Source organism: Strix uralensis, chromosome 6 (genome assembly GCF_047716275.1).
Source record: "Strix uralensis isolate ZFMK-TIS-50842 chromosome 6, bStrUra1, whole genome shotgun sequence".
Classification (NCBI taxonomy): Eukaryota; Metazoa; Chordata; class Aves; order Strigiformes; family Strigidae; genus Strix; species Strix uralensis.
In genome coordinates this window covers 23,253,237-23,278,048 of record NC_133977.1, presented here as the reverse complement: position 1 = coordinate 23,278,048, position 24,812 = coordinate 23,253,237, and the positions used below count along the sequence as shown (strand labels likewise).

The window sequence follows — 24,812 nt, the reverse complement described above, 5'->3', positions numbered from 1 at the left end:
GGAAAGTAAACACTGTGTTCAAGATACTAAAACCATTTGTGAATATGTTGTTGTTGTTGTTTGACACTAGAACATGGGCAGAGCTTTTATAGGATTCACATACTCAGCATTTTGAAATTGTGCAAGACTAAATACATAATAATCCACGTAGTCATTTCTGGTTTAATTCTGTGGCAGTTGTTGTGCAGAGGATGGACAATGAGGATTTTGTTTCTAGAACCTCTAGCTCGTTTCTCACAGAAATAGAAAATGGTGTTGCATATGAAGAAAGGTAGTACAGAAATGGAGACAGTGGCTCAGTAGGTAACAAAACTTAAATCTGTTCTCATAATGTGAATTCAATACCCTCCACCACCCCTTTCTGCAGCACAATTTCTGTATACTGAACAAGTAATTTAATTCAAATTGGACATTGTTCTTTGTTACCACCAATTGTAAAAAAATTTATTTTCCCGGTACCTGACTTGGGACCCCTGTGGCCAGATTTCTAGAAGTGCAGAGTGCTCATAGCTTCCAGTGATTTGTTTCTGCTTTGCATGTAAAAAATATCATACTGTTGCAAAGTATTTAAAAACTGGGGTCTGGATGAGCAGCGGTGAACCTGAGCTTAGTAGATGCATGGAATTTGGTGGTCAACTGGCCAGCAGTGGCCTGGTGCTGTGCTTGGTGCCACACATGCAAGGAGGGCCATGCAAGTAGCATGGGGGTTTGCCAGCATGCTGTTACACAGCCAGGCACTGCTCTGGCATAGGCCACAGTGCTGCTTTTACAAGATCCATGATTTGGGAGTGATGGATGTGCTCTAACTTGAAAGCTGGTTTTGAGAGTTTAACGCAACCTCTGTGGACTGTGGGAAAGGTTTTCTTCTCTCATGTGTAACACCTAAATCCAGCCTCTTTTTTTTGCAATTCTGATAGGGCCCAGATGCTGAAGAACCTGACCTGGATGTTCTGACACATTCTTTTTCTATTAAGTTTCAATGACATGCAACAAAAATACAGCAAGCAGCGCTCGGGCGAACACTAGCACTTTTCTTTAATGACTGGATAAGGATCTTGACTAAATATAGAATGAATGTAATCAACTTGAATGGTATCCAGTTTCAACGTGGAAGCTGAAATATTTATCTGTATCCTGGAACTTTCAGTATACCTTTCATGGATTATCTGAAGTTCAGTGCTGTCTCACTTTGTTCTGAAGTTATTTTTTCAAATAACTGTTCAACCTTTAGATCGAGAAGAGTATTTTTAAAGGTTATTTATATAAAGATGCCCTTCAGAATCCAATAAAAAGGGTCCTAGGTCCTTAATTTTGCTTTTGGTTTGCTTTGTGGATTCTTTCTGCAGCCATTGCCTGGCAGCATATATCACCTAATTTAATACTGAAATTAAAAGATGTATAGTTAGTAATACACTTATTCATCTGCATATTTCTTGCACTAATGTTAAAATTAGATTTCTAGAAGTCTTTCTTGTATAAACTTCATTTTTAAGGGAGTTTGTTTAATGCATATAATGGGATGGGATGCTGTGAAGTAATTTGGTTCCAAAAAGTTTTGTTTAAAAAAGTTCTAAAAAATAGGAATGTAAAAGCATTTCTCAATATTATTCAAAAATAAGTACAAAAATTCTGCATTAACCTGTTTTGATTATAATGGCCTAGCCATAACAATACAACTTTCAGACTGTCAGAATATCAGATTAGGGTTTTTATGTACAAACACAGAAGTCCTAACTGCATTTTAGCGCAGCACGTTGCATAGTATATCATCTGCAACAGAAGGGAATGACAGCATTTACATAGTTTACTCCACAGCATACAAATATACTAGCAATCTTTAGAATTATTAAATTGAAAAGATGATATAGCAAAACCACAGCCTCCACCAGGGGGGCAGCAGGAACACACCATGCAGGCCCCACACGCGTGTTGTGGAAAGGCAAATAAAATCGCTCTTTGCAGTAGACGAGAACGTAACAGCTCTAGTGTTACGGATACCTACAGCTGTCAAATATTTTGCATTTTACAAATAAGAGGTGACACATAGTAATGAAATGATAATTGATCCTCTGACTGGTGTGTTTAGTATGTGTCCCATGGGATGTTTTTGTGACTATAAAATACTTGTTTTCAAAGCCTTGGCACTCATTACACAGCATGCCGCCTCTGAGCTGCTCCCATGATATTTTCCTAAAAAAAAAAAGAAGAAAGATGGATGAAGTTTGTGTGGAAGTCAGGAATTCTTAAGGGTGACTCAGATGTGGTAGTGTGTGGTTTTTGTCCAATTCTGGATTCTCCAAAAATGTAATTCATAGTCATGAGTCACATACATGTAACGTTATGTAATACAAGAACGTTAGTTTATTTTAAAGAACATAATATACACTAGAGATAACATTTCTGGTGAATTGAACAATTAGTATGAAGGTGGGGATACGGTCAAGGAATAATTATATTTAACATAAACCAGATTTTTAAAAATGTAATAGGGTGCTAAGACACCCAGTGTTGAGCACTGTGTCATCACCTCAGCAGAACTGAATGAGAACTAAAAGATGAAGTGGGCTATGGCAGATTGGCGAGTGTTGACCAGTGGTCTAGTTCTGCTGCTGTAAGTGCAGTGGTTTTCATTCATGCTTTCACAGTGTAAAATTGATCTCTATTGCTTGTACCTGCTATTGATGGAGATAGAGCGCAGTGCCTGAGTTCAGTTCTAGCTACGATTATAGACTGTAGCTCAGGCCAAAGAGGCAATTTTTACAATTCTGTGAGTGCATGTGGTTTAATCTTGTAGATCTCAGTCCCAGAAAATTTACTGAATGCTAGCCTGCTATTATTCCTCAGGAGGAGGATTGCTAAGAAAATGGGGGCTTCAGCAGAGGAAAAAAGTAGAGCCTAGACATCTAATGGGATCTGGTGAATTCTCCTTCTGGGGAAATGTGGAGAAGAAAAATCATTATAATGCTACCTGCTCTAGAATGGAGCGGATGAAGTATAGCAGCATTTGTTTTCATGTTTAACATAAGCTCCATAGGAAGATAATATAGAAACCGGTACACTTTTAATTACATAGTTACAAATGATCATTTAGGTACCTAAATTGTGCTTATTGTATATACTCAGTAACATTAAAAAGTTTCAAAATCCATGTCTGCATTGATTTATAAACAGTTGTTACATAAAAAAAGCAATTGTTATTTCACAAATTTAATTATGTACTCAAGTCCTGGCTGTGTTTCTTTTAGAACACAGTGGTGGGTTTTGATATTAGATACAAGAAAGGAGAAGCAAGGAGTTTCATCTCCCTTACCTCCTTTTCATTTTCACATACGAAGCTTGTTTAAATCCTTTGGGAAGAAGGAATGAATTTAACCCAATTTTTGTGAGGTGCTTATGTAAATAAAATCATTTTGTCTGACTTCAAAGCCTGAGAGGACTTTTTAAAACCCTCATTTTTGTATACATTGTTTTAGATATATATTATGGTTATATTTGTGCTTAAGGAATGGTGTAAGTGATGATAGAAACTTCTTTGATCTGCCTAGATTGAACAAAAAAGAGATTGTTTGGGATAGGAAATACAACCTAAAGTAAAAAGAGAAAAAAGGACTGCTATGACATCTTCATTTCAGAGAATGATCACATTCTCCATTTTTCCTGTTCCAATTTTAGGAAGTCTTATTTTGCCTCTCTTGCTAGGTTCCCCAAAGAGAATTCAAAGCCTTTTTCCTGCAGCCTATATGTAGGAGATAATAGTCCCTTAACTATTACAAAAAATTGTTTACAGTAAAGATATTTCAAAAGAAGGTAAGTTCTAAAATGACAGTCTGTCTTTTGTCCTCCTTCTGTATTCACGAGAGGTCCAATAAGTAAGTACTCGCTAAAGAGTGATTTGCAGCAAGTCTTGTATGACTAGATCCATATCTGGAAGTGAAGTATGCTAAGCATTCTTCTTGCAGTGATTTCTTTGGAAACTTAGCTTTTCCAGTATTTGTATGAATGTAACTTACCCCACGTGGTTTAATCATTGCCAGAAGAGATGGTAGGATATGCATTTGCTTACATCTACAGCACCCAATTAGTTGTAGCTATCAGTAATCAGTAGCTTACCTTGATGTAACGTTTGGACAAAATAGAATTTTGTAATATCACCAGGTCCCTAGGAAGTCACTGCTGATCAGGATTAAGATGGACATATGGAGCAGTGGAAAATTACTTGCCCTGTACTTGTTCCATTCACTATGGCTGCCAAGTCATTTCTGAAAGCCAGTAAATATATTATGTTGTTTTATATGTTTTGGGGGTTTGTACTTTTTATGTAGCACTTGCTTTTCATTTGAGAAGCATCATTTTCATAACTAGAGACTCTGTAATCAGTATATTTGCCAAAAATACCAAGTGATTAAAAATTACTTTCGTTGTTTTACAGAACACTTCACCTGCATTATAAAAGTGCTGTTCACTTTATTGTATACTCAAGCCTTGGCGGCACTTTCTGTTAAATGCAGTGCTGAAGATAGGATGGCATGGAAAGAGTCAGGAGCTCTCAAAAAGGTTGGTTAATTTATTAAAACATTTATGAAGTTTTGCTTATGTATTTCTGGTAGGAATGTAACAGATACTTCTGCTTTGCATATAATAATTTGCTTCTGCTTCACAAAAATCCAGTTTTTGCATGTGCAATTTTTGCAGGTTTTGGTATGTGATGAGACTTAAAAGCTTCACAATAAATATCTAGTTCCAGAACTGAGTTTCAGATTTGAGGCTGTATCTCTATAGTTTCAGTCTTGAGTTTGTTGCAATGGTATCAAGTAAATGCAGCTTTCCTTCCTGTGAAATTGAAGCCTTCCTAGAGAAGCCATGGGTTGATCTGACGCACTCCTTTACAGGAAAAGCAGGCAAGCTTGTTGGTGGGGAAAAAAACCTCTTGTCTTTTTCTTATTTGTTCATGCTAGTTGTGGCTAGCCTATAAATTTCTCCCAATAACGTGGTCTAGAGTGCTCATGTGATGAAGAGGCAGAGAAGGAAATTTGTATACTAGGCAGGTAGATATTTCAATATCGTTGCCTTGCCTTTTGGTAGTATTTACAAATAAAGTGAAGGCACATCTTGCTATTTCAGTTCAGCTGATTGAATGCCAGTTCCCACCAAAAGACACAGTTCCCTGCACTGGCATTCATTTAATCCTTCAGTTAGTTTTCTGCTCCATGGATTGATTCCCCAGAAGGTCAGAAGAGTGCCAGTGCCAGACCAAGGGAAAGGATGGAAGTGTCAGGGCCAGGAGAGGAAATGGGTGGAGGAATACCCCTTTTTACAACAGCTGGGCCTTAGATTATGTTGGCTGTAAAATGAAATGCACGCTGAGAAGCATGACCTGCTTTTCACATATAAGTTAGATTTGTCGTACTGGTCAGTCACAACTCCAAGGTATTAAGGACAAATTGTCTGCTGGAGAAACTGCTACTATGTGGAATTTTTTTTCCCTGGACTTGGATTAAACATTTGAGATCACTGAGTGGTAGTGCATTTTGTTAGCTCCCTCTCCACCCCCTTCTTTCAATATATTGTCATTTCCTTAGAATTTCAAGAACATTTGCTTGAGATTGTTGCTGATGAGGGTTTTTTTCCATTTTTCTGTTTACTTGTTTCCCAAGTGACAGATAATTTTGTAGTTTAAAGTTTGTGGTAGAAAGCATATAAATAGATTGAAGTGTAACCAGCTTATATTCTTTCATAGTCCATATGATAAACATGGACTGCCTTTTTCTTAGTAGCAAAGGTTGGAGTTTATCTGAACGTATATTTACAATGCTTTATTTTCTGTCTACAGTGAGAGATTTTATTGTATGAAAATAGACTTAGGGCATGTGCTTGGTGGGCTTGATACCTATTAGTACTAATATGTTTTCTTATAGAAGCATGTGAAAGCATTTGCTTCACATAAAGCACTTTGTACTTGAGGCTTGCAAATTGTGATCATGGATCAGATAATGGATTTCTGAAGTAGCTGTCTCTCTTGGTATTAGGGACAGTCCATTTTAGTGGAATTTTCACTAGTGGTCTTGGCTTTGGATGATAAGACCGAGTGGGAAATAGTTGCACATTAAACAGTATGTTACTGTGAAAGGATGTTGTGATTTGGTGTAATTTAAATAACACAACAGATTAACTTCTGTCAGTTTGAGAATTTTGACTTTTCTTCTGCAAAAAGCCCGTTGAAGGTTGACAGTTTTCCAAGTAGGAGAGCAAAAGAGGTAGGAGGTAGCTACGAACACTGCTCCCTGCTGCATATGTGCTGTACTCCCTTGAAAACATCCTCCTTCTTCTTGTCCGTCTCGTGTAGATCATCTGGGTACAAAGGTCCAAGTTCTGACAGCAGCTTGGCAGAGTGTGCTTGGGGTGATCTCTGCATGATCCTCAGGCTGTCAGGGACTCCTACACTTGCTTCCTTCTTGGCTCCCATCCCACCCCAGGGATAATCCACCCAAAGCACAGAGGCTTTGTGGAAGTCCCGCGTGCAAGTTTGCCCTACCCTGGATGTCTTTCCATTTTCCTCCTTCTCCTGCATAGTATTGTTGCGTGGACCCTGCATGTGTGCAGGAGACCTCTGAGCACTGGGGACCAGCCAGTGGCAATTGTGCAGCTCCCTGTTCTTCTCTCCCAGCCCTTTGGCAGCTCTTTTCTTCTTGAGCATAGCCACAGTCCTCCGATGAATTCTTTCTCTTTGCATGTCACGAGGGAAGCTGGTTTTCAGTTCAGGAATCCAAGTTCTGTGTTTAAAGTTTCCTGAGGCCCAAATGGTTTAAAATGTATGGTTCTGGCTGGCTTTTTCTTATGTGCTGATAATATTGACCTTTTGATCCCAGGATGACTATGCAGATCACACCTTATTTAACTTTTGTCTGTGGATAATGTCAAGAGAATCTATTTCAGTTGTATTCCAGACATGAAACACGAGCTGAAGTCTTTCCTCTATATTCCTGCCAAATGATTAAACAACATTAAGAGTTTAATTTCTCAGCAGGGCGGAGAGGTGGATATTCTACTTTTAATTCCCAACTTCAGTCTCGTTATCTTTGCAAGGTGCCTTATGGTGTCATAGGAAGCACACTGTAAACTTCCAGGAGTAATGTAGACAGAAGGTTTGTCCTAACTGCCAATTTAAGTATGTGCTGCCTTCTGGTTCTTAGACTATGAGCATAAACAGCAAGTCTGCCTTCCCGATGCCCAAAGGTGAAGACACCATCTATTTAAATTAACAATAATAATTGATGTAAAAATGCGCTAAAGAAACCAGCTGATGAATTATATACATTGTTATGTATTGAAATCTTTATATATTTAATCTCACCTAGTTGCTTTGGAATTTTTTTTTAAAATCCCAGCAATGTTCTACTCCTTCATTGTTTATTATGTTGATGATATACTAATAGAGCTCAAAATTCACATCTAATTATGTTTTTCCTGGGTAGAATTTATTATGACTTAGAAGAAAAATATTTATGGGATTACTGCTTTCTATTTCTGATGGCTTTCTATAATCATTGCCTTTAAATGTAAATGCTGTGGCACAATGCTAAGTGGATATGTATTCTTTCCACTAAATATTTTTTTCCATCTGCAGTAGATATTGTTCTTTCCAAACACAACCTTCCATTTTTTAATAGACTCATTTCAACTTAAAATACATAGCAAGTGTTTTGTAACTCATTCTGGTTGGTACATTTTAGAAAATGACTATATATTTTTTTAATTAGTTGTATTAGAATTCGAATTCTGTTGGTACACAATGTATCCATAAAGTGATTCTTCCTAATTTTAAAATAAGCATTTTTATACTCAAGAAAAAAACATGGGAAATGCCACATTATAACAGTGTTTTCATATAACACTCAGTTTAGACATACGTAATTGAAGTAGCAATTCAGATTTCACTCTGAGCTAAATGCAGTCCCTTTCTGTAGAATTATAATTTTTTTTTAAACAATGTGTATCCTTGTAGGTCAAAATTCGTGTGTTGATCAAAAGGAAATATACTTCATTGCTGTTACTTTTGCAGGAACTTTTTCTCCTTTTCACGACCAGTGCATTTTGGATTTCTTTCCTCCTTATTTACAGAATACATCAAGTGGAGAAAAATCTTGGGAAGTATTGCTGGGCCATGTGATTAGTGAGCTGTCTAAGGGGAAGATATATGAAGAAGGAGAGACTGAAGAAATAACAGTGGTATTGGCAGATCTCTTGAGACTTTATTCAGCATGTCCCCTTTCTGTCTCTTAAGTTTTTCATCCTCGCTGTTATAATGATTTTTCTCTGATCTTGCTAAAGACTGCAGTACAAATCTTTATTTTTCTAGATCAAAGCACATCCCTTTGGGACAGTTTGCCTGTGCAAATCTTTCTTTTACTAATATCATATGTGGCCACTGCTGTGTTGAGAAAGTTATTGACAAATACTTCTTATAATTGTGGGTTTTAATCACATGTATGAAAGACCTTTCTGAAACTTGGAAAACTGAATATTTAAGTAGAAAAAACATTTGTCAAGGGGGAAAGAAAACCCACAGAGTTCTTTCAGATTATTAGTGAAATATTTGCCTTTGGAATGTATTTTGATGCAGTGGTTTATATAGTATGCTTAAAAAACATTTGGTTCATACTGGAGTCTCTTACATGGGAGACAACTTATCTGGGGCAGAATTTAGAAATTGCTTCCTTTCCCTGTAGGTAAATCCTGACTCTGTAGAGTGCTATCTGCAGCAGTTCTGCCTGCCTTTCCTCAGGATCACAAGCCTTCTTCAACACCATCTTTTTGGAGGGGATTTACCTAGTTGCCAGGTACAGGTTGAGGGGGCCACGCTCAAATGTTACCATTTAAAAGCTAGAGATCAAAAATTAGACTTTTAAGCTGTCTTTTTCATGGTATGTATTTTCTATCCTAAGATTGTTTTCTTAAAAATCATATTTTATAGCATTGCTCTGCAGCATTGTTTGTCTTCTATAAATTTGTTTTCAAGGCAGTTTCCCTGAAAAATGGTACTATATTCTTAAAATTCAGCAAATACATGCTTATTTTATCAAGTCATAGATGCCTGTCTCATAAAATACCAACATACTTTTAAAACTTGTCTGGCATTTGCAGAGATGGCATAATCTCTGGAATTCAATCCTGATTTTGCTTAATACCTGTTAATATTTGGAATTTATTCTGAGACATTGCATCAGTTTAAGTTCCATGACTGATTTAAGTAGTCTGCTGCACGTCAGCTCCCTCATTTCCTTGCCTCAAAATCATTTTAGCTCTAAAACAGCTACAAGCCAATTTGGGGTGCTAAACAGGAAGAAAATTATTGGGGATTGTGGGTTTTCCTTTTTTTGTTTGCGTGTTTTGGATCTGTGATTTTGTTTGGGTTTTGGAGGTTGTTTTCTGACCAGTTTTCTTGTATTTTGAGAATCCTGTTTGAGGTAATCTTGGAAAAAATTGAAGCTTTTCTGTGTCTCTGAACATGACTGTTAGCATCATTGTACTAGAATGTCTTTACTTCTTTTATTGGAATAGATAAATTTTTAATACCCTATTTAAAAATTCACAGTGTATGTATTAATCTAAACTTCCTTGATTTCATACCTAAAAGGAAGATGAAGAATTCACAGTTCTTGCAAGCTGCCTGGGTCTATTACCATCTTTTCAGTCGGCTCATCAGTTCACCAGTGCCTCTTGTCTCGATTGGCCAGTGCCAGCATTTGACATGATATCACAGTGGTGCTCAGAATTGGCTTCATTTGCAGATAGAAATCCAGATCAAGTAAAGGTATGTAGCAAAATTACTTCTTCCAAAACAGTCCTGATGTGGAAGCAGCTATTTATGGCTTGATTCACTATGCACATACACTGTCGTTTTGGATAATGATCTGAGAACCTGACATGTAAATGAGAACTTGTAATCAGAAATATTAGTTAGTGGATGTGGCTTGAATTGGTTAAAAACAGGAACAAGAAAACCTATCTGGTTTTTATATGATTCGTGGAGACAGAAAATAGAAACACTATCCTTAGATGAGGCTAAGTGTACCCATATCTTCTGCACCTGAAGCCTGTCAAGGGCATGTAATAGAAACTTTGTCTTTTACGAAAATACTTACCAGAAGTTTTTCTTGCCTGCTAGACATTATTGGTATTTTTGAGCATCTTCAGTTGCAATGCTGAAAAAGATCAAAAGGATAAAAGCTGTTTAATAGTTGATTGATAAAAGATAGTACATCTTCTCTGAAGGTTAAAGAAACAATACCAACACTTGAATCAATGCAATTGGAACATCAGTTGTGAAATAGAAATGTTTCAACATTACTGCACTGTTTTTATGAAGAAGCTGCATCTCAACAATTCAGGTCCCTCTCTCCTAAGTTTATGGTGTCAAAGAGGCAAGCCAGATGCATTCTTCCCTCTGCAACATGATCTGCACCTGCCTTTGTATGTTTGCAGGCATTCATTAGACTATTGTGAATGAAAATTTGAATACTCAGATTAATCTCGAAATACAGGTGCTGCATATCTGATAGGCATTAGAGAGAGATTGCAGTGAAACTGGTAGTGTTCTTCCCATGATTAAAAAGGAACTGGGTACAAATGCAATTTCCCCCCCTCCCCTTTTTTTTTTTTTTTTTTCTTTTTGCAAGTTAGGCTTTGTGGTCATGCACTTTTCAAAAAATTTTACACTTTGCAAGAAAGATCCCATCTGACCCCTATGCCCATCAATTATAAACCTAGTAAAAATGAGTAGGTTGAAGGAAAAGCACATTACTGTCTTAAAAAACAAAATAAAGATTTGGACAGTGTTTTTAAGAGCAAAAGAGAAGAGTTAGGCTTTGAAACCAATATTTAGGTAGTGCCTGCTTTATCAAAAATTTACGAGTACTGGTGAGTTCTTAATCACCTCAAAATTGATGGTTGCAACACAGTTTTGAAAATCAGGCCGATGTCTTCAAGTGTCATTTACAGAGCCTAACTTCAGTTCTGGTTTTGAAAGTTTTAATCTAAGTTTTAGTAGGAGACAGCTTTCATAGTCAGTGCCAGTGGCAGCAGTGTGTTGATGTTCCCAAGATAACTTAGTGTAACGTGTGGGAGTCTTCCCTGTAGATCACTCTTCATAGCTAAAACAAGAGGATTAAGACTTTTGCACTTAAAAAGTGTCACATTTAGAAAATGTTCTTGGGAAAAGGTTAGTGCTCATTTTGCACCCATTAAAAAAGATGAAATGTGACCACAGTTGGGGAGGGTGTTCAGGCAAGTGACTATTGCACGGTGACTTTTGACTTACAAATTTGTGAAATGCAGAGGAAGAGAGACATTTTTAAACTGGATGCTTCCTTTCTTTCATATTCTCTTTTCTTATAAATGCATAAATCAATGTGCAGAACTGATACATTGTTCTTCTCTTATTTGTAGGCTTTGCTTATCCAGGAACCTAAGTGGGACTTGCCACGCCTCCTTCAGTTGCCTGAGAATTATAATACCATTTTTCAGTATTATCACAGAAAGACTTGTACTGTTTGTACCAAGGTTCCTAAGGATCCTGCTGTTTGTCTAGTTTGTGGTACTTTTGTATGCTTGAAAGGACTGTGCTGCAAACAACAGAGTTACTGTGAATGTGTTCTGGTAAGAGAGAATTAATTCAAATTCTGTAATTGATTCTCACACTCGTGGATAGTTTTTAACTCCATGGCTCAGTTTTGATGGTTTTCTTTCCAAAAATGTGTTTATATAATTATAGAATCATAGAATAGTTTGGGTTGGAAGGGACCTTTCAAGGTCATCTAGTCCAACACCCAATAATAATATTTACTGCTTATTTCTGATAGGTGGATCTAGACTGGATTATAGAGAATAATTTTATTCATCTTTTTAAGACCATAGCCTATTTCACCTGTTTGAAAAACTCTTACAAAGCTATTGTGTGTAACGTTGACACATTGTTTTGATTCATCACCAACTGAAATTTGTCTACATTCTGATTGCCCATATATTATTTTATTTTTCCTCTATTTTGTTTCCTTGCTTTCTGTGTACATAAGAATATCAATGTATGGGGTTTGTTTTTTTCCCTTTTATAGAGTACTTTCTGATATACCTGACTATCTACTAGTGATCTACAGACTATAGCTAGATAAGCATCATTTTTAAGGCCTTTGACTTTTAATTCAGCAGCAAAGTTTTCTAGTCAGCATATATATAAGTTCTTTCAGGAACCTGAGTTGGGCAGCATCTAGTATTGTTTTCCTGTCTATGATAAAGTTTTGCTTTGACAGCTGTTATGTTTCCTACCATAGAACAGTTAGTAGAAGGCTGGAACTACATGGGCTTTACACAACTATAAGGGGAATTTGTTGGGGAGATATTTACAAATGGGGTATAAAATCAAACCCAAAGAAATTTCAGAGGAATTTTGGACCTTTTTGATAACATTTGAACTCACCTTTCTCTCTCATACTGTTAATATGGTGTGAGAAGGAGGGGTGGGCAAAATTTAAAGTAAAATTCACAGTTATAGTTAAGGTGTCAAGCTTCATGAAAACAGTTATAAAAAAATTAAAAATCTATATAATTAATTACATTTTATTATAGTTGATGGGATTATAGCCTCTAATTGTAATAAAATTATATAGGAAGAGCACATTTTTTAATTGCTAAAATGAATTTATTAATACAGAGATGAATGACATACTAAAGCAAGCAAGAATTATTAAAAACTATTTTTTGTATTAGGTTTGTAGAGCTGTAGACTAGATCTGTGAGCACAGATAGAGAAAGCAAATGTTTAGCAACAGAAACTCTTGTAAAAGAGGTAACATTAAGTTTTTCTGAATACTTTCTCTTATTTTTGCCATCTCAGAAATATTTGGTCATGCTATAGAGTTTGCTATACAACAAGAAATTCAAAATACTGTAGAGAATATTTTTGCTCATTTTTGTTAGGTAATTCTGTTTTTACATGATAATGAATATCTTCCTTTTTTAAGTGAGGAACTATTTTTGTATGCAAGTGTTGTTATGGCAGCACAAGGCATGGAGTTCTAGTTTGCTAGGATGATATTAGGGCAGGCTATCCTTTGTTAAATTGTTTCTTAGTAAATAATGTGTGTATGTTATTTCAAGCAAAACTAATTACTATTTTTTAAATACTTTTTGTTATAAAGTTGACAGACAGTAACAGAATCTTTGCACTCTTCTCTTTCTACACCCATAATATTACAGCATTCTCAAAACTGTGGAGCTGGGACAGGAATATTTCTTTTGATTAATGCATCTGTAATCATCATCATACGAGGCCATCGTTTCTGCCTTTGGGGTTCTGTTTATCTAGATGCACATGGTGAAGAAGACAGAGATCTTAGGTAATGTTTGCATTACAAATATGTTTCATTATTGCTCCTCTGGGTAGATCAACTTTATGTTATGCAATACATGCATAACGGATAATAATAGATCTATCTCTACCTTCCTTGAGTGGAAAATCTACATTTACTGCAAGTTGGACTGACTTTTTTTTTGGCCCAGAGGTGATATAATTATGATCATTGAGTTACACACATCAGGCACCCAACAGACAGATTCCTGTGTTGCCATTGCCAGTGACAGTCAGTTCTCCCCCAAAGTCATTGTTTGGTCTTTGATCAAACGATGCAGTTGGATTGATTCCATTGTAGGGAAGGAGTGTAACTTCTAAGCTACACATGCCTGAGAGAACAAGAGATGTTTTTGGCATTCTGCTATCCAAAAGGGAGGAAGGGGAGTCTCAGCAGTTACCTTACTAAAAGCAAAACCAAAAGCCCCTCACCAATAAAAATGCATCCTTTCCCTGGGAAAAAAGTTATATGAGTATCGTGTGTTGCAGTTTTCCATTTATTTGGCATATTAACTATTTATGGGTTGTTTCTTTTTTCTTTTTTCTTTTTTTTCCTACAGGCGTGGTAAGCCTCTCTACATATGCAAGGAAAGATACAAAGTGCTTGAGCAGCAGTGGGTGTCTCATACTTTTGATCATATCAATAAAAGATGGGGGCCACATTATAATGGCTTGTAAATCATCATCATCTAAACACCATATCGTTGCTGTTACCATGAATGAATGCATCTCGACTGACAATAGCTTTAATTGAATGGGAGTTTAGCTCTTTGGCTCGGGGTGGAGTGGGGTATGGGCATAAAAGGGAAATGGAACTTTGTCAACATGTGAAATTTTTGCAAAATCAGCTGCTGTTGCTAGTAAATAATGATACAATAATTTGAAATTAAATCCTCAAAATGGTGTGAGCAAACTGATTGCACTCAATAGTCCATTTTTCTTTTGTTTTTTAAAGCCCGTTATTGTTAAGAAGCACAAATTTTACTTACAGTTTTTTAGAGGCTGCAGGGATAGCTGTCAGGTTTTTATTTTTCTCTGCATGGAGTTGAGTTTTTAGCAGTTTTTGCTGAAACAGTGTATATGTCTACTACATCTGCTAAATATGTTGGATAAAATTTCTTTGCCTTTTTTGTGTTGGTTTGAGATTTTTGCTTGATACGCATTTGTAATTAGACAGGATTTGTAAAACAGTTGTGAGACTGCATGGTAACAATAGGTCTGAAAGTTGAATTTTAAAGAGTATTTCACTTATGATGAGACGTCTATTGAAATATTTCAGGCATTACTGAAAACTTATGCATTCTCAGGAATTTCATTTTTTTCTCCGTAAATAAGTGAAATAGCTGTAAATTAAGTATCTTACTGCTCTTATTGTAATCCAGAACACATATTCTTTCCTTTTTATTTTTTCTTTTCCAGAAAGGAGATTTTTTTTTCCATATCAATTAAATAAACTGTCAGTGATAACACATACAGAAATTGCTGTATATAGAGAATTTGTATGGCGCCCAACATAGCAGATACCAGTTACAAGCGTAACAACCATAAGCCTGCCTGTCATTTCAAACCAGATGTATGTTTCAGAATGATTGGATTGGAAATGTGCAGGCTATTCTGCAAATGAAACATAATTTTGTATCTTTCCTGTCATTTCAGGAGGTTCCTCTATATTGTATTTGTTTAGAGTAATCAATGTTCTTTCTGCTTGGTTTCCTAAAAAGGAAAAAAAAAATAAAATCAACAGAGATAGCCTAGGTGAACAACCAATGCATGTGCAGCCTCACTGGATGAATGCCAAAACAGTTTATGCTTTAGAGGGCTAAAAAAATTCATGAGAACAGGCATGACTGGGCTAAACCCCACAGTGTAAGTAGGTAGGAAAGATTATAGTTAAAATACTGGTATGTAATATATTGCTACTAATGTTTTTCACAAGTGTTGGACATTTCTTGGCTATTTCATACAGTACTGCCAAGCAGTTCCTGATAGTTTCGACTTTCATAGCTTGCGTGTAAAATAAAATTTATATGTGTAAAATAAAAACAGCTTATGATAAAACCACATACACAATGAAAACAGTTCCCCAGTGGAAGTCATTATCTAGTGAAAAGTGTATAGGGGAAATAAAATGACTGTATAGCAACCAAGGAGAACGGACAGGAGGAAAAGTAAGTAAATACAATGAGTTTTTCTGGATACCTGCAATTCAAAAAAACCCACAATAAAGGATGCTGGTTTTTTTACATACGTATAAATATATATATATTTCAAAAGTATTACAGTACTTCCTGTAAGATTAGAATTACTCTGTTTCACCAACTAAATGGCTATGTCTTTTCCAAAATATTACTTTTTTGATACTGTATTATAAGTTCTGCCTGTAATATTTTTGCATTGCTCATTATGAATATCAGGCCATTTTGTAAGTGTGGTTAAAGAGCAAAAAGATTCTTTACATCTCCAGCATAACATTATTACAGGGCTCATGAACTTGGGTAATCTGTAGTTTGAAGCTCCAATGCTGTATTTACAAGAGATGATGTATCCAGAATTTGATTACTGTGTTTTATTTAAAATGGAATGTTCTCTGGTTGTGCATATGGATGTGAAGTAAAACTATTAGCCTTAACTTTAACATTTGGGTATTTCATAGTGTTTATTTTAGTACTGGTGAATTAGTCACCAGTGAATTTAAAAACAACAACAACAACGAAAAAATCACTTGGTTGAAAACTTGTACTTGAATATCCTTGCATGCTGCTAAACAAGACTTTTGATTTCCCCCATAACTTTTTTAATCCTACTTTATTAAGCTAACCTTGAAAAATAACAGGTCCAAACTAGAGTGGTGTGTGCGTGTATTACTCAAATGTTCTGGTGTGATATCCTGTATGAATGATCATTTAAGTACAGTACATTACTGTAGAATCCAAATCAATCTTTATAACACATCAGAAGAGTATAAAACTAGGAATACAGTAACTGACATTGTAAGATATGTTAATAAAAGTCTACTGTCAATCTGTGTGTTTGTGAAATTTTTTCTCTACCCCAGTCATGTAAAATGTAATTATTATTGAATTCCACCCAATAGCCACGCAGTTATTTAAATGTCAGAAGCTTATGTATGCTAAGTACTTCGCATAGAGAGTAAATCTGGTATGTCTTTTTGTTATTCACACAGTCATGCATTTTTTATTAGTAATTTGGATTATTTTATTTTACTCGTAACTATACCACTTGAAGTTGTGCTGCTTAATTTTATGCCAGCTTTTACAACATTGCTGCTGCAAACTGCTAAAATTAAAATGCTGGCTTGAGAAACTGTACTTCTGGGAAAACCGTGCTTCTTCATCTTCCCTGTTAAATCTGTTTCTGGAATAACTATTACTTCAATTTGATGAATGTGTATATCTATGTATTAAACTTTTCCTTTTCTTTTGATCTTGGAGAAATTTGGTGAAACGGTCTTGTTTTGACCTTGACCTTTGGCTAATAGCATCTTTTTTTAGTGGTGGCCTGAAATTTTCAGTGAATATTTTCATCACCTCTGCAATAGGAATCTTGCATAACTCACAGCATTTCACAAGCAAATGACATTTTTCCTTTGAAAAGAGGATTTTTGCTACAGTAACCAACAAAAGTTATTCTTTACTTCAGCATCCCATGGGATTAGTTTGTGCCATGTGTATAGCTGCCAGAGGAGACAGTCAGTTTTGTGCTGATCTTGATATGATTTAGATTTAATTTTCATCTAACCCAGATTCTGCAGTCCTGCTTTTCACTTTCTTTTCTCAGAGGTGGGGGTAATGATGAATGGAACCTGTCTGAGCATTAGCTTAGGTAAGAATGAAATTACGCTGTTTGCAAAGTAAGAAAACCACAGGAATGAGCTGACCCAGTGTATGGAGGCTCACAACTCTCAGTTATCAACTGCGGGACAGGGGGGAGCGCGTGCAGTCTGAGGAGGCTGGCTCTGTGTGACAGTTTCTGTTGCGAGGATTGTTCACTGCCGTTAGTGAGACCCATACTGCTGGTGGGAAGGTCACACTATGTGAATGCCTCCTTTGGGTAGGGCACAGTGCCCCCAGCACCTGCTCCCATGTTTTCCCAGACGGGCAGTTGTTTGCCTGCAAGTGCTCTTACACCAAGAAGAGCCCCAGCTGCTGCGGGTTCAGCCTCGTGACTTAACTTGCCTCTTTGGCCACTGTCACTGCGGTTGTAATCTTGCTAGGTTGTACTAGCTATCAGTTCCTGGAAATGGATGTCCTGAAGTAGGAAAAGCATATTCTCAGTGAAGTCAAACACTTCATGAATTATTAGCTGTATAAATGGCCAGGGTGTTTTAATAAATTAAAAAATCCTTTTAATTGATGGGTTTTATTTTTTTTTATTCACTGTATCATTTATGCTTTCTTACCACTAATATTATTCAGATTGAATGCCACATGTTTCAAATACTGTGTTTCTTTGAAGCTACCAATAAAGCGAAATTGAATCTTATTAAATAAATTATAGTTTCAAAAAGCTAATCTTACTCCCCTAAAACATGATTTTTGCAATACATGTTTTTGCATGGTACAGGAAAATGTGGAAAAAAAAAAACAAACACCAAAAAAACCCCACTCTTTTGAAAAGCATTTCAGATTGAGCTCTGAGTCCCAGTTAAAATGTCTCAAAATGAGCTTTCATGAAAGTACCATTATTTGAAAAGCCATTTCCTGTAATTCTGTCACTTAATGTAGAGCAGGCTGGTCTCTTAATTCGTGAAAATGGGAACTGGTTCCATGGAAACCCCTCACATCACTGAATGATTTACTACCCAATAAACAACTTTATTATTCCTTTTGTCTTTATCCCTTGGTTTATACCACATGGATGGTAAACCTCTGCATTCCCACTGAGTATGGAAACAAATGTTTTAAGGAAGGGAGCTAATTTTTTTTTTCTTCCATTACCTGCTGTCATGGAGCAGGAATTTTCTGGGAGAAAACTTTTCCTGTAAAATCAAACTGTCGATTTCTTATGCTGCCCATAATGTCTGTATTTTGGCTATTGGAATTGCTTACATCCCCTGCTGTCTAATACATTTCCCATTGTAGAACTGCTTTCAACTCATGACAACCAAACTTTTTAATAATTTTGACTGAAAATTATTATGCTGGGCTTATTCCTCATTGGTTGGATTTTTAATTTTTTTAATGTTTTAACAAAAAAGCAAGATACATTTCAGAGATTAAAACAAAAAAACGCCAAAGGTATTGTTTCCTTCATTTTAACAATAATTTTTATAAGTGTTGGGCATATCTACTGTTTCTATGCTTTGGCCTTAAATGTGGTGACCAAATGTGTATGGGTCACATGTTGAAGTAGAATGGAACTGTGTACTGGAACACTTACCAAATCTGAACAATGTGTTCTCTGGGATTATGTGTAAGTACTAGCAAATACCTAAAGCAGATAATGAGCCTTTGTCTGTTTTTCAGGTGTCAAGGAATATCCTTTGTACCTGGCTCTTGAAGCCACCTTTGCTGTGGGAAGTGTTGATTTCCTTCTGTTTCTTTGAAAAGCTGGGGCGCTCTCCTTGTAATGCAGCCACTTGTTTCATGCCTTAGTTGCATATATAATATGGAGACAACCTTGTTTGTGTAGTGTTCCACAACAAAAAAACCCTAAAACAGCTGGAGAGCCCCCTCCAACTGTATTACAATACTTTGCAAATAAGATTGCATTCTCTCAGAGCACTTTATGCAGAGATAGCCAGGGGGTACAGCTTGAAAACTAGTTTGTAGAGGCTGTGGCTGCTTTCTTGCTCTATGGTGCTAGTCATTTTAGATTTGTTATACATCAGCTTTGAAAACTTAAAAACTAACCACATTTTTTTAAGGTATCTCCATAGGCCCCAAAAGATACTGCCTGTGTTCTAGGAAGAGAGAGTGTAGTGCAGAACTGCTGTTTTAATTTGAGATCTCTGTAACAAGGTACTTAGCAAGAACTGCTGGTGTAAAGTTATGCATCATATAAACTATAGACATGCAGGTTTCATTAAACTAAGATTTTCAGAGCAGCAAAAGGGACTGTTAAGTATTGCTTCATTGAGGTTCTCTAGCCCTCTGCTTTATCTTATTGGTTTTGTCTCACACTTAACTTGTAAGCTCCTTTAAGACAGTGAACACTGCCTGTTCGGTTCAGTAAGTAAATCAAATAAGTGCTACTCTATAATGGTAGATCAACTGGTGTTAACAGCAATCCAGGTAGTAGGATCTGCCATCATGAAATAAATATAAATGTGTGCACAGCCCTTTCATGCTTCACTTTCATGCTTTCTGCATATTTTCATGCTTTGCTGCCTCCAACCTCAAATGTCATTCCTTCCCACACAGATATTTTGGCAGTAATCAAAATCACCAGGAAATTAGAATTGGTTTGTTTCCTATAGTCAACTGACTCTGGACATAATGACACCTCTTCAATATCTCTACATCATTTTTTTTTTTTTTTTTCCTGCCAGAAGCTGCTATCTCAAGAAACAAATATATTCTGAGAGTTAAAGATGCTTCTTGCCTTTCATGAGTCTAGTGCTGTATTTGTACAATTGATACTTTCCAGCAGGTGACTGATGTCATTCAAATAACCTCCAGATACCTGGCCATTCAGAAATGGCTCATACTTCCACTTTGTCCCTACTTGGATTGGGGTTTTTTTCAGTCACGTAATCAATAAGAGCAAGATTTCATACAGAAAATGTTTCTTATACAAGGAAAAGAGTATTTTAAAAAAAAAAAAAAAAAAAAAGGATGCTATTTTAGTTGCATTTGTTTCACAAACTGGCATTCTTTGTGTTTAAATTGTAGGCAGAATTAGGGAATGCTACTCAGGTTATTACATACAATTTTACAAATTTTATCTGTCTAAAGAAACAAGTAAGAAACCCAAAACAATCTAAACCTAAGGTACTACAATAATGCTGCTCTTCTGTGTGAGTATATTTTCAAGGACACTGCAATACATTTTTTCACTGAATGCTGCAGAGCTGTGTTGCATCTGGTCCTCAGAAACACATGTCAAAAGACATGTTACGTTGGTGAATACCAACAAGGTGGTTCCCCTAGCAACAATAAATAGAAGAAAGCTCAGCCCATTCAAGTGATTTACCTTTGTAAGTGTGTGGCAGCAAAGATGGATTTTAAGCACTAAGGGAACTCATTAGCTGTAAGAAGAAAAGCAGCAAATAAAGAACTGTAGATTTCTCTTACACAGCATTGCTAGTTAGAATTGTATACAGTGTAATTATTGGGAATTTGCATAGGATATTCTTAACGTGAAGTATCTCATTTTACTTTTTCCTTCTGCAGCTTTTAATTTTCTGTACTACAGGGGAAAAAAATACACTATATGTGGGGAAAAAGGAAGCAAAAATAACTTTGAGAAAGGGAAATGATTATTTGGATAAGTTCACCTTCCAAACTTTATTAGTAATGTCCTGCATACTTACTTAGACCTAGCATTTGAGCAACATAGGCCACTCAGTGGTTCAGATGTTCATCCACTAAGGGTAAATTCAGAGATTTAAACATAATAAATATGCCAAGTCTGCCCAGCAATAATTCTTAACATAGCCATGAGAGGTTGTAATGGCACTCCCATATTACTGCTGCCCCTGTGAAGAAAGCTGTACAAAGCAAGACTAAGGATTACTCTTGGGAGCATCACACTCCAGCTCTGCAGAATAAAGGGTAAGTTTATGGTATTTGGGTAACCTGACATGTTGTGGAAGAGCTATGCATTAGGTACCGCTCACTGGTACACATCGCTTGCTAGAATGTGTGTGGATCCTTCTCTTGGCAATTGGTATATAGTAATACACAGCATGTAGGCTCTTCTATGTGTATTGTTTGTTGTTGGCTTTTAAGTCCTCTGAGTCACCTTTCCTCTGGAGTTTAGAGCTGGGAATGAATCCAATATAATTGTAACTCACTATAGTTCAGCAATGCTATTTACATTTCAGTGCTATCTCTACATCAGGCATTCCATCTCCCCCCTTCTGTTTCCAGCAGTCTGCCTGAGGTCTGCAGTTTGTGCTTATGATTTGTAAGGGCTGGACTATGGTTATGTACCTTGCACTTTAATCTTGGCTAGAACTGTTATATTGTTGAACTGCTTCTTCTGCTCTTTCCTGATGCAAGTGTAATTACTCTTTAATGCTGTGTTGCTACCTACATAGTTTTGCTGCACTTCTATAGCCCTTATCTGACTACTCTGCAGCTGCTGGCTTCTAGTTTAAATCATCTTTGAATACATGCGTAAAGTTCCAATATTCTTCTCACTGCTTCCATTGATTTCAGATGCAGTGGAAACCACTCTTACATTAACATTGCCAGTATTTCATTTCCTTCATTGCTGAAGAATTTTTTAATGGAGGTTCTCTCTCCTTTTCAGTCCCCTTTGCTGTTTTTTGCTTCAAATCTACACTGTAAAACTCAGTTGCTTTGCCCTTGCTGCCCCCTGTATTCAGGTAATGCAGTAGTTTTGTATTCTACCAGTGCAAATGAGAACAAAACTAGATGTCTCTGCTAGAGCAACCATCTTTGTACGCAAGTATGCACAGACACATTAAAGCTAGGAGCTGCCGTTTATTTAGATGTCTGTCTAAATAAAGGCTTAACTGCAATAAGACATTGGCTAATAAACCCCTTGGACACAGCTTACTGTCTCTGTACCTGCACATGTACTGCTTTTCGTCTTGGGCAGTGAATGGAATGGGGGGCACTCTGGGACGGGAAGGGCTTTGGGATGAAATTATGATTTTGAGACGAGAACTTTGAACTGAAGCATTTTGCTTGCTCCAGGACAGAGCAGACACAGAGAGTCTGGGCTTTGGCTCAGCAGGCTGAGAATTGGCTGCTGTGTTTCCTTCTGGGACCCTGACCTAGGCTCCTGCAGCCTGAGCCCTGACTTGGGACTGGAGATGGGCTCTGGGGCTCTCCCAGGGAGCTATTAGAAATGACAGTACACCACAGCCTCTGCACACCTTGTCCTTCCCTTTACCTTATTCTTTTGCCCTCAGGAATACAGCAACCCTGCTCTTAGGCAGAGATGCAGATGAGGAAAGTAGCAGGTAGGATGGGATGTTTCCATGTGAACAAAATACGACATGATTTGGAAGAGGAGGCAAGCACTGATGGAGGGAAGTCTTAATGTGAGCTCTCACTATTAATGAAGCAGAAGGCTGATGAATTCCTGAGGTAAGAAAGGGACAAACGAAGAACTCGTTGAACCAGAGAGTTTTTAATGTTTGTTTTCTCCAAGATGGTGGCAAACCTTCAACAAGGTGCATTGCATTTACTTAAAAGCTAAGAATGGAAAACCAAAGTAGGACCTATGTGACCTGGTAGGATGAAACAATATGACATGATACGCATTAACTCAGATACTTACAGTTCAGAGTGCTGTATCTGTATTTCCACAGTTGGAATTTAAAGCTGCTTCAAGATTTTCACAGAAGTACTACACATTTCAGCAGTGTCCTTAAAGTCTTCACGAACTGGTTTTTTCCTTCCACGAACCTGTTTAGGATTATTACATTAACTTCTGATTCACCAGTGTTTATGATGTGTGTAGATTAATGCAATCATGCATTCTGTTTGTAATCACAAGTCCATCTCCGGGCACAGAAAAATGCACACAGAGATGAAAAGGCATTTAAAAAGCATGAAGTCCCCCTGACATTTAAACGGATTTACTGTAGTGAATAATGTTTGTGTATATCCATTTAAATAAGTAGATTTTAAGATTATAAATCAGAGTAAAACAGTGCATCTCCATTTTTTTAATTACAGAAAGAGTAGGTTCTGTTATAATGGTATCTTTTACAATTAAAACAGTTGCCTTTATAATTTGTTGGTTACATCTTTCACTACAAGTCAGTACTGTATGTCAATTTAAACATTAACAAATTCACAAAAAAACCCCACCCCAAATAATGTTCAGCAACTGAACATTTCCATAGAACACACTTTGGAAAAGCTCATCAGTTAAATACTGTAGACTATTTACTGCCTAAGACATACTCCATTCCATTCATTTCTCTAGTCTATAGCATTCTATAACACTTCCTTTAATAACAGCTTTTCACCTTTTGGCATCTAGCCATGGCCATACAAATGACAAATTATTTACTTTTCAAACACAGTCTAAAGAAAGGCTAGAAATGGCTTGATCTCCCACTGAGTGTGCATTAGTGGAGCCATTATATAAGGGGTCAATCATGACTGCACGTGTAATCAGAAATATTACAACAATTAAGAACTGTTCTTTTCTACCTGAGATTTGCAAGCAATAACAAAAAATAATGGCTGCACTTAAATATGGCTTGTTTTGGTTTGGCTTCAGGATAAGCAATGTTCATGTAAATCGTAGTTTAGGATTGACAACTCTTCCTATTACTGCAAACAGTAACATTAACAGTCTGGTAACAAAGGCAAACCTTTGAAGTGCAGGTTCCAGTAAAGAACATGACTAAAAATAAGCCTGTTCCTTTAACCTGTATAACATTGCAAAAATGGAAGGGTTATGTGATCTGAAATTTATTCCTGCTGAAATGGGAAGGGGTTTTTTGGGGTTGTTTCTTTTTTTCGTTATTTTAAATTACAATTAATTAGCTGCCTTTTAAATTCCACATTACGGTATTTCTGTGATTCATGGATGACTCTACTGGCAAGTTGTGAATTCTAGTTGCACTTAGAAAGCCACTGCAACAAAACCTGTTGCACCATGGAAGACCATTGTCTGTTTGGAACTCCACCATGGGATATGAAGTCTGTAAGCATACTGCTCAGTGCAGCTCCAATACAGTGTAGTTATCCATCGTGGCTGTACCCTGACCACAAACAGGTATATTGAACAGGCTGGCAGTGTTTGGAAAAGCAATTCTAGCTGGCCTGCAAGGACCCAGTGAAAAGGGAGTGAAAAACCATCAGCATCAAAACAAAGCAAGCAGGTACAGGGAAATATAAAGAGATTGAAATAAAAAAGATTAATATATGAGCTTTTGTAAGAGAGCTCACAAAGGTCTAGATTGTACAAGCCAAAATTATTTAGTGGTAACTGAGAAAATTTCTGTGGTTCAAAAACCAACACATGAATCTGGGAGAAATCTGGAAATACCCAGAGCTCCTAGATTCTGAATATCAAAGAATTCTTGAGAATACTGAGGAAAAATGTGCAGAATAGGGCATGTAGATGTTATTTTTGCTTGAGTCTAGGTGCTTCTTACACAACTTGATGAAGAACAATGACATTTTAGAACCTTATGCACAACTGATAGGGATGTTTTGTTATAACATAGAACAACATACAGAAGTATGTTATAACTTCTGTAAAGTGAGGACATGTAGATCCCCCTTGGACA

At 36.7% G+C, this 24,812-nt stretch overlaps 1 protein-coding gene and 1 long non-coding RNA gene across 9 annotated transcripts in view; one reads left to right on the top strand and one right to left on the bottom strand.

Annotated features, from left to right (window-relative positions):
- The window catches only part of UBR3 (ubiquitin protein ligase E3 component n-recognin 3), a 116,138-nt gene extending 99,715 nt beyond the window's left edge, over positions 1-16,423 (top strand). For 6 of the 8 annotated variants that reach the window (XM_074873253.1, XM_074873251.1, XM_074873249.1 and 3 more), the window contains 7 exons: positions 4,430-4,554; positions 8,119-8,226; positions 8,727-8,837; positions 9,635-9,811; positions 11,446-11,655; positions 13,252-13,391; positions 13,963-16,423. In XM_074873253.1, the coding sequence (XP_074729354.1) occupies positions 4,430-4,554; positions 8,119-8,226; positions 8,727-8,837; positions 9,635-9,811; positions 11,446-11,655; positions 13,252-13,391; positions 13,963-14,080 (989 nt within the window). In that variant the 3' untranslated portion in view covers positions 14,081-16,423. Of the gene's footprint in view, positions 1-917; positions 1,028-4,429; positions 4,555-8,118; positions 8,227-8,726; positions 8,838-9,634; positions 9,812-11,445; positions 11,656-13,251; positions 13,392-13,962 lie in introns of those variants that run through there. The other 2 variants (XR_012629489.1, XM_074873254.1) reach the window with 2 other exon arrangements.
- LOC141945304 (uncharacterized) lies at positions 2,092-22,961 on the bottom strand. The gene is made up of 3 exons (XR_012629493.1): positions 22,841-22,961; positions 10,143-10,202; positions 2,092-2,190 (listed from the first exon to the last, which is right to left on the bottom strand). It is a non-coding gene; the product is annotated as an uncharacterized LOC141945304 (long non-coding RNA).
- Positions 22,962-24,812: the final 1,851 nt, after the last annotated feature.